Source organism: Periplaneta americana, chromosome 7 (assembly GCF_040183065.1).
Source record: "Periplaneta americana isolate PAMFEO1 chromosome 7, P.americana_PAMFEO1_priV1, whole genome shotgun sequence".
NCBI classification, from domain to species: Eukaryota; Metazoa; Arthropoda; class Insecta; order Blattodea; family Blattidae; genus Periplaneta; species Periplaneta americana.
In genome coordinates, this window is record NC_091123.1 from 82,305,746 (window position 1) to 82,323,048 (window position 17,303).

Genomic DNA, 17,303 nt, shown 5'->3' on the forward strand with positions numbered 1-17,303 from the left:
TTTTGCAATAAACATTTCAATAAATACCATCATAATGACTATGGTAAACATCTCTCAGGCATGTAAACGCAACGTTAAACTGTAAATTGTTAGTGTGTGCGTTATGAGTTAATCACATTTCCATCTAATTAATTTATAGTAGTTGTATCACTATTCAGGATTGCTTATTTCCAGGAGAAACCGGATCTCAAACCACAAGCTTATTACTTACTTACTTACTTACTTACTTACTTACTTACTTACTTACTTACTTACTTACTTACTTACTTACTGGCTTTTAAGGAACCAGGAGGGTCATTGCCGCCCTCACATAAGCCCGCCATTGGTCCCTATCCTGAGCAAGATTAATCCAGTCTCTACCATCACATCCCACCTCCCTCAAATCCATTTTAATATTATTTTCCCATCTACGTCTCGGCCTGCCCAAAGGTCTTTTTCCCTCCGGCCGCCCAATTAACACTCTATATGCATTTCTGGATTCGCCCATATATGTGCTACATGCCCTGTCCATCTCAAACATCTGGATTTAATGTTCCTAATAATTTCAGGTGAAGAATACAATGCGTACAGTTCTGTGTTTTGTAACTTTCTCCATTCTCCTGTAACTTCATCCCTCTTGGCTCCAAATATTTTCCTAAACACCTTATTCTCGAACACCCTTAACCTATATTCCTCTCTCAAAGTGAGAGTCCAAGTCTCACAACCATAAACCGGTAATATAACTGTTTTATAAATTCTACCTTTCAGATTTTTTGACAACAGACTGGATGATAAAAGCTTCTCAACCGAATAATAACAGGCATTTCCCACATTCATTCTGTGTTTAATTTCCTCCCGAGTATCATTTATATTTGTTACTGTTGCTCCCAAGTATTCGAATTTTTCCACCTCTTCAAAGGATAAATTTCCTATTTTTATATTTCTATTTCGTACAATATTCTCGTCACGAGACATAATCATATACTTTGTCTTTTCGGGATTTACTTCCAAATCTATCTCTTTACTTGCTTCAAGTAAAATTCCCGTATTTTCCCTAATCGTTTGTGGATTTTCTCCTAACATATTCACGTCATCTGCATAGACAAGCAGCTGATGTAACCCGTTCAATTCCAAACCCTCTCTGTTATCCTGGACTTTCCTAATGGCATCTCTAGAGCAAAGTTAAAAAGTAAAGGTGATAGTGCATCTGCTTGCTTTAGCCCGCAGTGAATTGGAAACGCATCTGACAGAAACTGACCTATGCGGACTCTGATGTACGTTTCACTGAGACACATTTTAATTAATCGAACTAGTTTCTTGGGAATACCAAATTATGTTCCTAATATTGAGAATGTTGTCAAGCTCTCGTATAGATTTGCGGTGGAAAAATATGACGCCATTTAGTGAAGGGGAATTTATCAAAAACTGCTTCATAATAGCAGCTGATGAAGTGTGCTCTAATTTAGTAGATGTTTTTTAATCTGCGATTCTTTCGCGTATCGAAGAATTTGGATGTGATTTGGAAAATCAACTATTATCTTTTTATAAAGCAAGAATGGCATTGTAAACCGTAGATCCGCCACTGAAAGAACGGAATTAGTGGTGACGTTTTTAAACTTAAAGCGCGCTTGCAATGAGTAGGAGATGAATCCATTCTTCCTCTTCTATCAGTGTTTGGGGCCCATGGTCTCTAATAAAATCCGCGAAAACTTTCGAAAACATAACTCGTGCGACTTCAGTAGATACAGGAATATTTCAACGAGGATTATGATTTGTTATACTGTGTATCAAATTATGACTGAAAGTATATTTGTAAATACAGTTCAGAAAACTCACTAACGGAAACTTGCAATGCAAAGTACAAGTAGAATTGTGTGGCAGACTTGCTACAAACAATGAAATTAACTGTACGATTTATAGCTTTGTATTGACTTACATCAATGCATAATGGGGCCTCAAAGGTCCTCTTTATAAATTCTATGGATATTCTTATATTTTAAAGTTCAATTTAAATGTTGAACTTACATCAATGCATAATGGGGGCCTCAAAGGTCCCCTTTATAAATAATTCAATGGATATTCTTATATTTTAAGTTCAATTTTAATGTTGCGATATTCTTATTCAGTTACATAATCAATACAGTGCTATAACAATAATTATACACCATGTATATGTTTTTAGTATCTAAGTATGACAAAAATTTCTCTATATGCACAAATTCTGATATTATAATTCCAATATATAAAGTGGTCCTGCGCCTTGGCGTCGTGGCACAGTATTCTTTATACTGTGGTCGTAGTCTAAGGCAGGGCTGGGCACATTACGTGATTCTGAGAAATGAGCGCTGTGTGCTTTAAAGAGCGGGTCTTGCGAGCGGTGTGACGTATGCATACTGTATGTCATTCAGTGTCGGTGCAGTGTTGACGCTGCTGTATGATGGCGAACTTTGAAGACGGAGCTTCCGCTCATACACTAGCAAAGTGTTTAATTTGTCATAAAATACTCCAACTGATTAAGAAGTTCAATATCCAACGACATTATTATTTACAACATGCTACTGAATATGACAAATATGTTGGTAATGAACGCCATAAATTAATACAACTTAAAGAAAATGTTTCTCAGGTACATTATATTAGAGTATCTATTTGGTATTTACATTGCATTATAAGTTATTATACATTTGGTAATATATAATTTTAAATTATACAATTATTATGATATATAATGTCATATTATATATCATGAACTGTAATATACTATACTATGATATATCATAATATTTGTATAATTCAAAATTATATATTACTAAATGTATTATAATAACTTATAATGCAATATAAATATCGAATAGGTACAGTACTCTAATATAATGTACCTGAGAAACATTTTCTTTAAGTTGTATTAATTTATGGTCATATCATATCTTATATCACATCATATTATCATATCATATATCGCATCGCGTTGCATCACATATTATATTATATTATATTATATTATATTATATTATATTATATTATATTATATTATATTATATTATATTATATTATATTATATTATATATTAACAGGATGACAATAATACACTTAGTGAATCGGCTATGAGAATTAGCTACAAAATTTTCCACGAAATTGCAAAGGAATTGAAAACATTCAACGAAGGTGAATTCATCAGGCGATGTTTAATTATATTGGCAGATGAACTCTGTCCACAGCAATTAGGGGAAGTGGAAGCCATATGCCTGTGTCGTAGAATCGTGTTGAGGAGATTGCAGTATGTGCGTATGGGTTATGTGAATAAGCGTTATGATTTGTGTGTGTGCATAGAGCGAAGTTTATTTCATTAAATTAATAAGAGTGTTATAAATTCTGTAATGTACAATGGATTGATGTAATATCCTTATAAACTATTATGTACTGACAGACCGAATGACTAGAACAACCGTGGCTCTTGTTATATTAATGCAGGGAAGGTAGCTGTAATGCGAGTCCGCCACTGCGTGAGCATTGTGCTCTGGCTTGGAATTGAAGTGCTTTGCGGAGCGAGAGCAGCTCTGGCCGGCTAGACTGAGCCGCTCTCATGCCCGGCCCTGGTCTAAGGCATCCTGCCTAGACACTCGCATTACGAAATGCGAGCTGGTTCGATTCCCCATGAGGGAAGATATTTTCTAATTAAATTTCGGCCAGTGTATGGGACCGATGCCCACCCAGCATTGTGATGCATTTGGGGAGCTACGATAGGTAGCGAAATCCGGTTACGCAAACCAGCTATAACGGTTAGGGGGCTCATCGTGCTAACCACACGATACCTCCATTCTGGTTGGATGATCGTCCACCTCTGTTTCGGTATGTGGACGTAAGGCGAGCAGCCTCCTGGTCGGTCATGGTCCCTTTAGGGGCTGTCGTGCCTCGAATTATTATTATTATTATTATTATTATTATTATTATTATTATTATTATTATTATTATTATTATTATTATTATTATTATTATATAATTTGAACTGGTAATGGAAATTACGGGAAAACGGCTGAACGGATTTTAATAAATGACCCCTCATTTTGAAGCTTGGAACCCAAAGTTTTTCAGAAAAATAGTAGTTTTCAGTGAAATGTCAATTTTCCTACATCATTTTTCTTTTTTCCAAAATCCATCTTTCGTCAGTTTTGAGAACTAATTAATTCAATTCACGGCCGACTTGATGTTCGTTTCCTTAAGCGAAGCGAGCATCAAGTCGGCCGTGTTGCATTTCAGAATAAAACAAAACACACACAATAAACAATAGGCTATTACACGAAGGCCATGACCTACAGGATTGCTGACAGAGTTCAGACGGCTCAGATTATTTCCCATCATAATGCCAATATGTCGATCTTCATTTGTGCAATTTTTTGATAACGTATAAAAATAATTTACAGGTCTGATACTCTGCTCTGTAGTTTTCCGAGTACAGCTGTGTATTGGATATTAAGAACTACAAAACTTAAGAATGTTTGATGACATTATTTCCATTAAAAGTGAAATATTATTATAGTTAATGCAACACATAATGCTATACTGATATATGAAAGTGAAACTTTGGGACTTTATGTAAGTAGACGCAGAGAAAGAATATTTTATATTAGATCTTCATTTCTATAATTTACCGAGTAACGGCTATAAGCCTATATAAACTTATGTTACTGAAAACTATAAAACTTACGTAAGGTAACAATATTGTTATTAAAAATGAAATACTTTTACAATTATTAATCAAGTGGTGTGGGTCCTTTTCATATATGTAATGGCAGTGTGATATAGATATTTATATGTCTGATTCTCTAACTTTCCTTGGTAGTAATTGAGTCATGCTTCCTATTTTAGCTGCGTCTTTAAACTACATCAAAATTAATTTCATATTTCTTTGGTTTAATTGATTAGATTTGTGATCGCTGCCAAGCATATTTTGTTGTAGGGAAAATAGCATGCCATTTCACTTCTTGCTACCGTGATGAGTAAGTTTATTTCCCGCTACCAGCAACAAATGAAACACTGAAGCTGCTAACGATTTACGATTAACAATTTTATTTAGGGCGCATATAAGATTCTACAACTCTGACATATCATTCGCCTCATTTTCCATATCTCAGCAATAAATTCCTCACAACAGCCTATATTACAGAAAATGTACGAAATAACATTCATTCTTACACAAATTAATCCAGCAGTATTTGATAGATCAGTACTGTCTGGAAGAAGCGCAAAAAATTACAATTCATAAGAAAAGACCAAAAGGTATTACTTATTGATAAAATAAGAGGCCTACAAGATTTTGTAGTCTCTTGATCACCTCAGCAAGATCTCTTAGTGGGAAAAAGTGATTCTGCCCTCTACATTTCAGGGTAGTTCACGAAACATGCAGCAGCTATACCAAGATGCTAAGTCTTTTGTTCAAAGCATGACAAACCTTACATTTTCTTAACTTTCACATACAATCCGCAATGACCCGAAATAGCTACTGCATTACTCCCACATGAAAAACCCACTGATCGTCCTGACATTGTTACTAGCGATTTCGCATTGAAACTCAAGAACTGAAGACGGATAAGTTCAAGGAAAAGTATTTGGCAAAAAAAAAAAAACATTCAGAGGGAGTATGTTTCACTATTATAGAAGCAAATAACTATCAAAATGTCTGATATTCTTCATTGAAAATAAATCTGAACACTTTTTATTTGAACTTTTTATGGACTTAGTTTGCAGCAATTGCTGCACAAGCCACTAGTTATTATATAAAGTGAAGTCCAATGCCCTTTTACTGAAAACAGTCTTCCCAAACAAGAACACTATGCTCATTGCACACATTCTTAGAACATTTTGAACAACGCTGCGCAATTTTTCTTTCTAAGTCACGTGGGCACAAAAGCATCTTCTTCTTGGCATTTTCCTTGGGCGTATGAAATCCATATCCACCTGCTGGGGCCGTTTGAATCCACACCGGGAAAATGCTTGAAGGATATTCATGTTCAAGTTTGGATTGTTGACTCTGTGCTTCATATGTGGTCTTATAAGTTCAAGGTTGTAACATCGCGCCATATTTGTTTCCTATGGCTGTTAAACGTCGTCCCTCCAGATTTGTACAGTATACAATAGGCTACAATATTAGTTGTGCTGAAGTAGCTCCATGCATCTTTCGGTATTGACTTGCAGTAGGCCTACATCGCCTTTCTTGAGAACCACTAGTTGATGCCATACTCTATACAAAAGAATACAACTTTCTAAGTTTAGAAATAAATATGTAAATAGAAGTAAGAATAAGCATTTGCATGATTTCAATTTTTTCTCTCTATGAGGCTGGGAGGGGAACATCCCTATACACCACGACCTGAGGTCTATTGTGCGCCTCTGGGATGAGTTGTAGCCCAAAGACAGCACCCACGCCGAACCGACCTAACGTGTAACACACTAGCGACCAGTCCCGTCTCTCTAATTCCGTGTACCATTCCATCCTAACAGCTCCCACCACATTCCCCTCTCAAACGGTCTGAGGTGTACGTCACCCGTCCCGTCTGGCCAACGGTTTGAGGTGTAGGCCACCCTTCCCGTCGGGAGGGGAGTGGGTTCCGTTGCTGGGTCACCAACTACCATGCTTTGAGATATCCATGGAGGCCGGTCGAGACCGTTAGGAGCTGCAGGCGTGATCTGAAGACCAAGAAAGACAACCGGAATGATAAGGAAAGGATGATGGGGGAGGAAAGGAAGTGGCGAGAATGGAGTTCCATAAGCCTGATAAAGGTACCTGATATTCATCCATAGGGGTGAGGGAAAAACCCTGAAAAACCTCACCAAGACAACTCGTCCCAAGCGGGAAATCGAACCCCGACCCACTGGATTTGAGAGCGAACACGTTACCACCAGGGGCATATTTTGCGGACTACCCGGGCTACCGGCGGTAGCCCAAGGAAATTACAAAAGAAAAAGGTTATAATATAACATAATGTAATAATTTTGTATTATTAGTTTTACCATAGTAATTAAAATTAAAGTAATTGTTAGATATATTTTGTGTAATAATAGGGTCAGTGGTAGCCCAAACCCTTTAACCAGTATACGCCACTGGTTACCACGAGACCACAGCTGTGGACATGTTTTCTGTTAGTAAGACACAAAAACACAATTAGAGTACTAAAAATACTTACATTCCACAGCTCTAAGAACAGCAGCTTACTCTGCCAATGCTAAATCCAAAAATGGATACAAATTAAAACGCTGCAACAACTGCCACTAGGATACAAATGTAGAAGTGTCAATATTCACATATTAGCAGTAAAACATAAAATTGTATAGCTGTATAATGAATAAAGCAGGATAGGCCTGAGAAGCCTCCGCTGTGCATTATACGTGTAGCATTAACAAAAATTAATTTTGAACAGTTTATCTTGATGTATCTCCTTAAATGAACATACAACATGTTCTTAGATATATTTCAGAAGAGTACATGAAGTTTGGTGCAATTTCATAATACTTTAACACTTTTAAGAGAGTGATAAAATTGATGAAAGGCCTCAAAGACCCCCGCTTTGCATCCTAGGGTTAACAAGGAAATTGTATGGTCAACTTGAAACAATTCTAATTTTTTTCCTGAACATAACTGATCTCTTAATGTAATATCCTTTCCTTTAAAAGATATTTAAAAAAAAAACGTACTTAAATCTCAGACCGCGAAAAAAAATCGGCACCAGTGAGGACTGATACTTGATACTTTTAGACACTGTACATTCCTATGAATACTTACAAGGTCAAAGTTAAATATTTCAGATATGCTATAATTTTATAACTCCATGAAGTTTCATTTAATTAACTGCTTTCATTTGATTAGACATTCATTAATGTTTTATTTAAAAGATACAAGTATTTTCTTACTACACACCCGACAGCTGTATCAAAAATATCCAATTTCGTAATAAGGCTAAAACAGAGAGTTTAATTTATAAAATCCAGTGTCTAATAATATAAAGTACCGACAGTGTTTCATAGTCATTTGGGGATTTTATTCTTGGCCCAGTTGTGAACTATGTATTTATCTATCTATCACAAAATGCATACATAATGAAACTCCTGTGAAATAAGACCCGTCGACGCCGGGTCTCCATATCAGTTGGCACAGGACATATCTTGACATTGAAAAACATCCTTGCCCTAAGATGGATTCTAACCTTGAAGTGACCTCTACGGTACTCAGCAAAGTTCCGCACACTACGATGTTAAAATGTACACCCAGCATTAATTTTATTGTGTGTAATGTGTCTCGTATTGCATTTTGTATCCTTATACAGGTTGGAAGAGAATATATTACATAAATTCACAGAGGTAACAGATCAAGTTAATGCGAGCAAGTTTTGTCAAATAAGTTTTTTGAAACTTTCAACAGTTTTGAGAATGCGAAATGTAACGTGTTGCAACAGTGCAAAGAGTACTTGAGGTCATTACTCCGCAGTGGGGATGAGTGTAACTCAATCCACTTTGCAAGATTGCGAAAAGAGAATGTAAACAAAAATGTCTCATCAGATACGTTTCGATCAAAATACTGTATATCAAAAAGTAAAGTATTCAGTTAATTATTTAAGCAAACTCTTTGATTTTTAATATTCTTTATTACCCTTAACCTCTTTAACTCTAAATTTAATAACCATGAAACTTATTTACAGTATTCGCAGTATCTGTTGATTTCTTTGCTTTTATGTACTGTAATTACAAAATAGTAAAGAATGTACATTCTTATAACACAAAACTATTTCCATTAAAGATTCCTTTACATTTGATGTAAACTCAAAATAGCATTGTTACGGAACACATTCTGATATGTACTTCTATTATCATACTCCTGGTTGAGTGTTAGAGAAGGCCGTATGGCCTTAACTCTGCCGGGTTAAATAAATCATTATTATTATTATTATTATTATTATTGTTATTATTATTATTATTATTATTATTATCAGGCAGTACACCTCACTTGATATGTGTCAGAGGAACAATTATTGTTTGTATGCATCTGAAATCTGATTAGTGTAATATGTAGTTAATCGGCGATGTGTACAATGGAGGGGAAAAGGAACTGGCCATCCTATCCCACTATCTCCTGGCCTAGTTGCCTCATAAGTGGCGCCTTGTTGGTATCATTTGAGAGGTTCAGACGTGTCTTCGGACAGTTGACTAAACAACAACGTTCGAAGAAATTAAAAATTAATTTGTAAAATAAATTAGGCCTAAGTTTACAATAATGTTAAGTAATGTATTAAGTATTACATATCTGATGAAACGTTTTTTGTTTACATTTTCCTCTCATAAGTCTTGCGAAGTGGAGTTACAGGGTGTACATCAATTGAACACGAAAGGATTAAAAATGCATCAATTGAGCGCAGGATCAGTTTTGGGTATACATCAGTTGAGCGCAGGGTCAGTTTTGGGTATACATCAGTTGAGTACGGTGGTCAGTTTTGGGTATACATCAGTTGAACGCGGTGGTCAGTTTTGGGTATTCATCAGTTGAGCACGGTGGTCAGTTTTCTTTGGGTTTAGTGGTGACACATAGCGTGTGTAGTGTAAGTCACGCTTGGTGAAGAAAAATTCAGTCCTTGGGGCTTTCTAATGAGTATAAAGGTAACAATATTGACAACGGTAAATGGTTGCACTGGGTATTCGGTATTTCATTTCTTCCTCCAAATGAAGTCGGAGATGCATTTCTTCAAGATTTAGTTAGCAACCAACCTGTTAATGAAAGTATCACAGCCTTTGCTGATTATTTGGTATCAAATTTCATAAAACTGGGTTCGTTATTTACTCCTGAAATATGGGCTTCCGATACTGTTACATCAGACAGAACTAATAATGCATGTGAGACGTTCCACAAAGCGTTCTCTCTCAATTTTAATAGTGCTCACCCTCGTATACAGTATAGTAGTTTGTTCAAGTAATTATTGATACACAAACTAGCACATATCGTCGTTGTTCAGACAATAACGGCTATGTGACATATTTATCGATTTTCATATTTTTGCTCTATTAAAAAACTTAAATAGTGATACAGCAAATAATAAATAAAATCTTCTATATGTAATTCTATTTCTTTCTTTCGAAAATGTAAGAATTCACAATCTTCTATGCACTACTACCATTGAAGAATAAACGTGTTTTTTCTTCCTACTGAAAATTTTCATATTTTGCACATTGGACTTACTGCAGGAACAACGATGATATATTAAAATGAATGGCAACGGGAATACTGTTAGAGTCAATCCTACACATAAAAGAAGGAAACACCATATTATAGACGAATTACTTTGTAGATATAGACGGGAAATATTACTAGAATTGGTTCCCTACAGAGAGTGGCTACTATTATCCAAGAAAGTGATCTAGATATTAAACAATCCATTACTGGCACTGAAACAAATATTTTAAAGTCTGACAAGTACGGTACCAAGTTATCGGTACGAGCATTTTAAATTCTGACAAGTACAAATTTATTGTTACGAGCATTTTTACGAGAGTAGCATTTTGTCTTGCGCTCAACTGATGAACTCCCGAGTTACATTCAACCCACTACGGAGCAATGACCTCAAGAAGCATTGGTACTCTTTGCAAACGTTGAATTTCCTATTCTCATCTCATAACTATTGGACGTATCAAAAAACTTATTTGACAAAACTTATTCGCATTGACTTGATTATTAATGTGAATTAATGCAATAGATACACCTTCTACCCTATATGCACTTGTCGGTTTCATTTTCCTTTATTTTTCATAAAGTTTTATTTAATGTGTTACATCTGTGTTTCATTTTAAAGCATTTCTTCATTGTAATCAGTTTTGTTACCTAAAATCTATTTTAAATTATTTGAAGTTGATATGCTTATTGTATGTTATATAAACGTCTGGTTACAGTGAATATTGCACCTTTCACATATGGAGTAAGTGTGGCTTGGTCATCATCAGCCGTGCCTAAGCTACAGTCCAAGGAGAATCAGCTTGGTATCGAACCCATAACCCCTGAAGAAGGTTCCTGGATCGGCTCTCTCATCTGTCTCGGCGCAGTGTCTGCCCTGCCCGTCTACAGCTACGTATTGCAGCAGTTCGGTCGGAAGATAGCCGGATACCTGGTGTGCATCCCTTTCATCGTCGGCTGGATTCTCACTTACTTCGGGTCGTCCGTCACAACAATCCTCATCGCACGCTTTATTATCGGCCTTGGTTCCGGGGGAATGTTGACTGTGTGTCCTCTGTACGTCGCAGAAATTGCCGAAGATAGTATCAGAGGAGAGCTGGGCTCATTCCTTGTGTTGTTCATCAACGCTGGCCTACTATTCTCTTACATCATCGGTGGACTTATTTCGTACCATGCATATGCTCTAACAACACTCGTTTTTCCTGTCTTGTTGCTCACAACATTTACCTGGCTTCCAGAAACCCCAGTTTATCACATCTCCAAAGAGAATCCGACGGGGGCTGCTGCGTCTCTCAGGTGGTTACGGCACGCCGAAGACGACGTTGTGAGAGAAGAAATTGAAATGTTGACTAGGACGGTCAGAAAGACTAAAGCCACAAATGAAAGCCGAGTGACTGCCAGAGATCTCGTATCAACGAAGGGAACCCGTAGAGCGCTGGTAATAGGGCTAGCCCTGGTAGTAAACCAGCAACTCTGTGGAATATTCGCTATTCAAATTTTCGCACAAATGTTGTTCGAGGAATCAAAGAGTGGTCTCTCACCGTACATGTGCACCATCGTGTTCGGTTTACTTCAACTCATTGGTTCCTTCGTGTGTCCACCTCTTATGGATCGTGCTGGTAGGAAGATTCTGATGATCATATCAAACGTGTTGATGGTCATCTGCTTGGTTAGCATCGGTTCATATTTCTACGTGAAACATTTAGATCTTGATGTAAATAACATCAGATGGATACCGATTTCTGGTTTGTCTCTATTTGTTCTCTCATTCTCAGTGGGAATGGGCCCAGTGCCATTTGTGATGATATCAGAAATATTTCCACCCAATATAAGAGGTATGGCCTCGTGGCTATGCATATCTGTTTTGTGGCTACTCGCATTTTTCGTTGGTAAATTTTTCATCACAATCTCTCTAATGGTAGGGGTTCATATTTGCTTTTGGATTTTTGCTTCGATCTGTCTTATGGGTGCTATTTTCGACGTAGTGTATATTCCAGAAACAAAAAACAAAAGCTTAGAAGAAGTATTGCAAGAACTCAACAAGTGAAGACAGAGCCTTGGAACTTAAATAACTTCTTACAATTTAGAACTAACCTCTCTCACGATGTATAATTTGTAGTATAAAACTCTCCCTTCACACGGAGCTACTAACATAGGAAGTATATACTTCTTCAAAATATGGAACCATGAAAAAACAACACTGCACGTAAACCGAGCCACTCTGACGGCTGCTCAACACTGAATACCGCTGAATAACGCGAGAACCAGGAGATGTTATAGGCTATGAAACGCTTATCGACAATGCAAACGCCGCCTGGAGCTTCAAACTGTAAACAGACACCCAGTACGACCCTGTTTGGGGTTGCATTAGAACTGTGCGAGTTCTACGGACTTGCAAATACACAACGAAATGTAATACTGAAGTACCTGAAATAGATATGAAATCCGATGATACTGCATTTAAGAAAATCCTAATGATTGCGTGAAATATCTACTGGAATTGAAGTAATAAAATATAATATGTACTTTCTTTAACACTATACTGTAGTGTACTTTATTTCATATTCATGTATATACATAACCTATACCTCATTTCCATTACTATTGTGCGGAAAACACTGAGACACATCGCGGCAGCCGTATTTCGTTGACCGTTCAGCTTCTATTTCATACAAGGCGTGCTTTCGGTAAATATAGAACCACTTTTATAATATCACATAGGCTAAAGGCTATAATACCACTAAAAATAATTACCAGTAATTACATCTAATTACCGTTCATGTGAGGAAGAACCCATTCCAACATTTCTTTTCCTTGTGACAAAAAAAAAAAAGACGAGAAAAGTGGATTCTTGTTGTACACCGCGCAGAACCAGGTAAATATGCTTATGTCTCCATTTTATAAACCTTTAGAAAACTGAAGTCGAAAAATTGGTTACTGACTTGTATGACAAATGTACGAGGCTACAAGTGGTGTCGAGTTAATGATTGTTGTTAGAAAGGTCAGCCATATTGTGGGAAACAGTTTGGGGAACACTCATTTTGAAAAATGATTATTACAAAAATAATAATTAATAAGAACACTGTTTACTTACACGCAAAATAATTACATTTACTGCAAAATAATTCTCTCACGGCACCCATAAAACTCAGATGAATAACCTCAATTCATTTGCGTTTTTATTATATTTGAAATTTAAATTTTGTTGTGTTAAAATTAGTTTATTTATTTAAAGTTTCGGTATGTAGGGCACTTTTACCTTATTTCTGTCATATTATGTAAAAAAAAACAATCGTACTGGTATAGGACTTAAGTTGCCCGAATGCGAGAGACAGCACGTCTAGCCACGAGCACATCTGTTGTGACGTCTGGTCTGGCTGCTGGTGTAAGGTCTGTATAACTTTTAGATGGCCGCGGACACATTAAATAGAGAATAGAGCAAGAAGGACCGCACTGAAAACTACTTACGCCACAACTCTGTTTCCATGGTACGAGTGATGTCATCGCCTTTGTTTTCGCATGTCGACTTGGGTACTACAGGGCGAACATACTCGACTGTCACTTGCACAGCGCTAGGGCTCGGATCTCTTATCTTTTGAGGACTACGGCACCCCCAGCTCTCGAATCGCTCTGCTCAGGTTTTTAACATCCTCAATGATTCTGTCCTGCTGCTGTTTTGTCGTGCTTTCGATATTCAACATCCCCTCCCCTCAAGTGGTAGGTATTAGGTTAGGTCCATCATCGAATTTCCCCTTTTAAAATTCTCACACTTGGAGCTCACAAAGACACTTCTTCTCAGTCCAAATTTTCCCTGCAAGAACTCGTGTTCTAGTACTTTTAAACGTTTCTCCTCCTACTTCATTTTTCTTTCTTTCTCTCTTTCTTTTTCTCTTTCTTTCCTTCATCGTATTACAAGAAAATGAGAATCTTATCCGTATAGGGTTCCACTTAAATATTTCAAGTTAAAATAGGAAGCACAACGAACTTTTATTCAAGCTCTAAGTTCACATTTAATTTGACTGAACTATTTACTGTAATCCGTTATTATTCTTGTATGTGTAATATTATTCTGTGTTCTGGGCAACCCAGGATGCCTGGGCAGACGATTTCTTGGAAATAAATTATATACAGAGTGCTTCCGGGATGATGGGAAAGGGCACATGTATCAATTTGAAATAAGTAACCCTGGTCCGGAAATGACCGAGTCGAAAGTTATAAGCAAAAATAGTTGTGTGGAAATGAAATAATTTTATTCCTCTGTACATCTTATTTATGTGTACATCTTACACATACTGTATTCATCTGACGTTGTTTACGTTCTCTACCTACAGTATTCCGTTCAGTGCGCTGTCTGAGGGGTGGGGACAGGAAACTACACTAAAGCAATGCAGACGGCGTAATGTGTAACGGACATAGTCGGTCCTGATATGCACGTCTGTAAACAGCAGTGTATGTGTACAAGTTGCAGTGTCCAGTCGATCAATCCTAGTGAAATGGAGGAGTACACGAGAGCGGAATATGCAGACATGATTTTCGAATACGGACGAGCCAATGGGAACAGTAGACAAGCTCACAGACTGTATCGGGACAAGTACCAACGTAGGAGACATCCGGCCAATACCATCTTTCCACGACGGTTCCAAAGGTTAAGGGAAGGAGGGCACATGGTGCCAAATTCCAATTTCATTTCCACACAACTATTTTTGATTGTAACTTTCGACTCAGTCATTTCCGGACCAGGGTTCCCTATCTCAAATTGATACATGTGCCCTTCCTCATCATCCCTGAAAGTTAGTAACACCAGCCCGGAAACACTCTGTATAAAGTTACGGTACACTACTTCAATAAGACGATGGAAGGATAATTGTACAGATCCAAACAAAATTTGGGCAACCTGAATTTTCTTTCTGGGTTTGTACATAAACAACCAAGAGATACGGAAGAAAATTAAAAATGATAATCATTTTGAAATATATTTATGAAATATGAAGCACGAAGCAAAGATGTATTTTAACTACAGAGTTTTGAATGATCTATCTTTAGTTCGATATTTTACATAATACTGTTCACAATTCAAATTATGTAACTGAAAACTGCTACTATTTCATACTTTAAAAGTGGAAATATAGTATAATTACTCTTGAAATTGTTCACAAGGTGAGCAAAATCCGTGCAATGCTAGAAAAGCTAGAGCCTTTTGTTAGGGATTTCTGCGCTTCAATTACAGATGCCTCAAACTAGGAAGCTGCCTGGAGAGGGGAAGTAGTAGAGCTAACGGAGGGGGCCCACCTAGGCTCCGATACCCAGGTATAGTCATATTATCTGAAAAGTTGACCTCTTGACAATGTATTCAAGATGTACCCTCCCTATGCAGCCTTCTCAACTGTTATTAGAACTGAGCTGTACCGTTTTAGTCCACAGTGCACAGTAGTAGGAGGACAGTGGTAGGGGAGAAGTGCTCTATGCGCCTGCGCGAACGAGGCATCTTGCTAGTTTGAGGCATCTGTACTTGCTTAGGCCTATCAGGGGCCAGTACCAAAAAGGATTCTTAGAGGAGGAAAAGGAGAAGATAATAGAAAAATAAAGAAAACAGAAATTATATCCCTAAGACCAAAAGCAGGTGACGACGATCAGATAAAGAAGTGAAAACATCGTGAAGTAGTTCAATGTCAAAAGTTTATATGATATTAAATGATGCAAGGTAAACACATTTAACCATCATGGCAGATAAGTTAAATTCAAATGTACTGAAGTATAAAATCTCTTATGCGATTAAGAATATAGCTGGCACTACATAAATATGGGTGTATATCAATTAATGTAGGCGTAACAGTCATATATCTCTGCATTAATAAAAAACTGTCATAAAGACGTCTTATGTGTTTCTCAACGTATTAGTTCATTATCATGTTATGTACAAATTAATTTCATAATTTGTAATTTATTTTCTATATTTCGCGGCCAGACGCGCTAACCGATACGCCACAGGTGTGGTATGTGTGTGTGTGTGTGTGTATGTATGTATGTATGTATGTATGTATGTATGTATGTATGTATGTATGTATGTATGTATGTATTACTTAAGCACAGGAAATGATTTCTTTTATATATACTCAAACATACATATAAATGGAATCATTTCCTGTACTTAATACACACATACATACATACATACCACACCTGTGGCGTATCGGTTAGCGCGTCTGGCCGCGAAACCAGGTGGCTCGGATTCGATTCCCGATCGGGACAAGTTACCTGGTTGAGGTTTTTACCGGGGTTTCCTCTCAACCCAATATGAGCAAATGCTGGGTAACTTTCGGTGCTGGACCCCGGACTCATTTCACCGGTATTATCGCCTTCATCTCATTCAGACGCTAAATAACCTAATATGTTGATAAAGCGTCGTACAATAACCTACTGAAACAAATAAAAAATACACATACATATTCTGCCCATTGGCAGGTCTTTCACAGCAAACCCAGCATTCTCCAATCTTACCTATTTTCTGCCTTCCTCTTAATCTTCGCATATGATCCACATATCTTATAGGTATCCTAAAAGGAATACTCAGCTCGGACTCCTGGCGGCGCGCATGCTATATCCCTCTTATCCCCCTGCAATAGGCGTGAGAGCATGCTGGGAACGGGCGCATACGTCATCTGCGCGGGACAGTCACGCCCGCTGGTTTCTGCGCACTGAGTTTTCCTTGTCGAATGCCTATAATGTCGCCTATCATCTGATACCTTCTTCTGCTCCGAACTCTTCTCCCATTCACCATTCCTTCCAGTGCATCCTTCAGTACGCAATTTCTTCTCAGCCAGTGACTCAACCAATTCCTTTTTCTCTTCCTGATCAGTTACAGCATCATTCTTTCTTCACCCACTCCTTTCAACACAACTTCATTTCTTATTCTGTCTGTCCATTTCACACGCTCCATTCTTCTCCATATCAACATTTCAAATGCTTCTATTCGTTTCTCTTCATTTCGTCCTAATGTCCTGCCCCATGCAATGCCACACTCCACACAAAGCACTTCACACTTAAATAATATGAGATTATAAAATTTCTTTTCCTTAGTTAGTAACGAAAACACTTTTTCATAATGCCGGAAAGTAAG

The 17,303-nt window shown here is 37.3% G+C and overlaps 1 protein-coding gene across 1 annotated transcript in view; it reads left to right on the forward strand.

The window, feature by feature from the left end:
* The window catches only part of LOC138703227 (facilitated trehalose transporter Tret1-like), a 40,161-nt gene extending 27,435 nt beyond the window's left edge, over positions 1-12,726 (forward strand). Inside the window, exon 3 of the mRNA XM_069830939.1 lies at positions 10,906-12,726. Within this exon, the coding sequence (XP_069687040.1) occupies positions 10,906-12,233 (1,328 nt within the window). The 3' untranslated portion in view covers positions 12,234-12,726. The remainder of the gene's footprint in view (positions 1-10,905) is intronic.
* Positions 12,727-17,303: the final 4,577 nt, after the last annotated feature.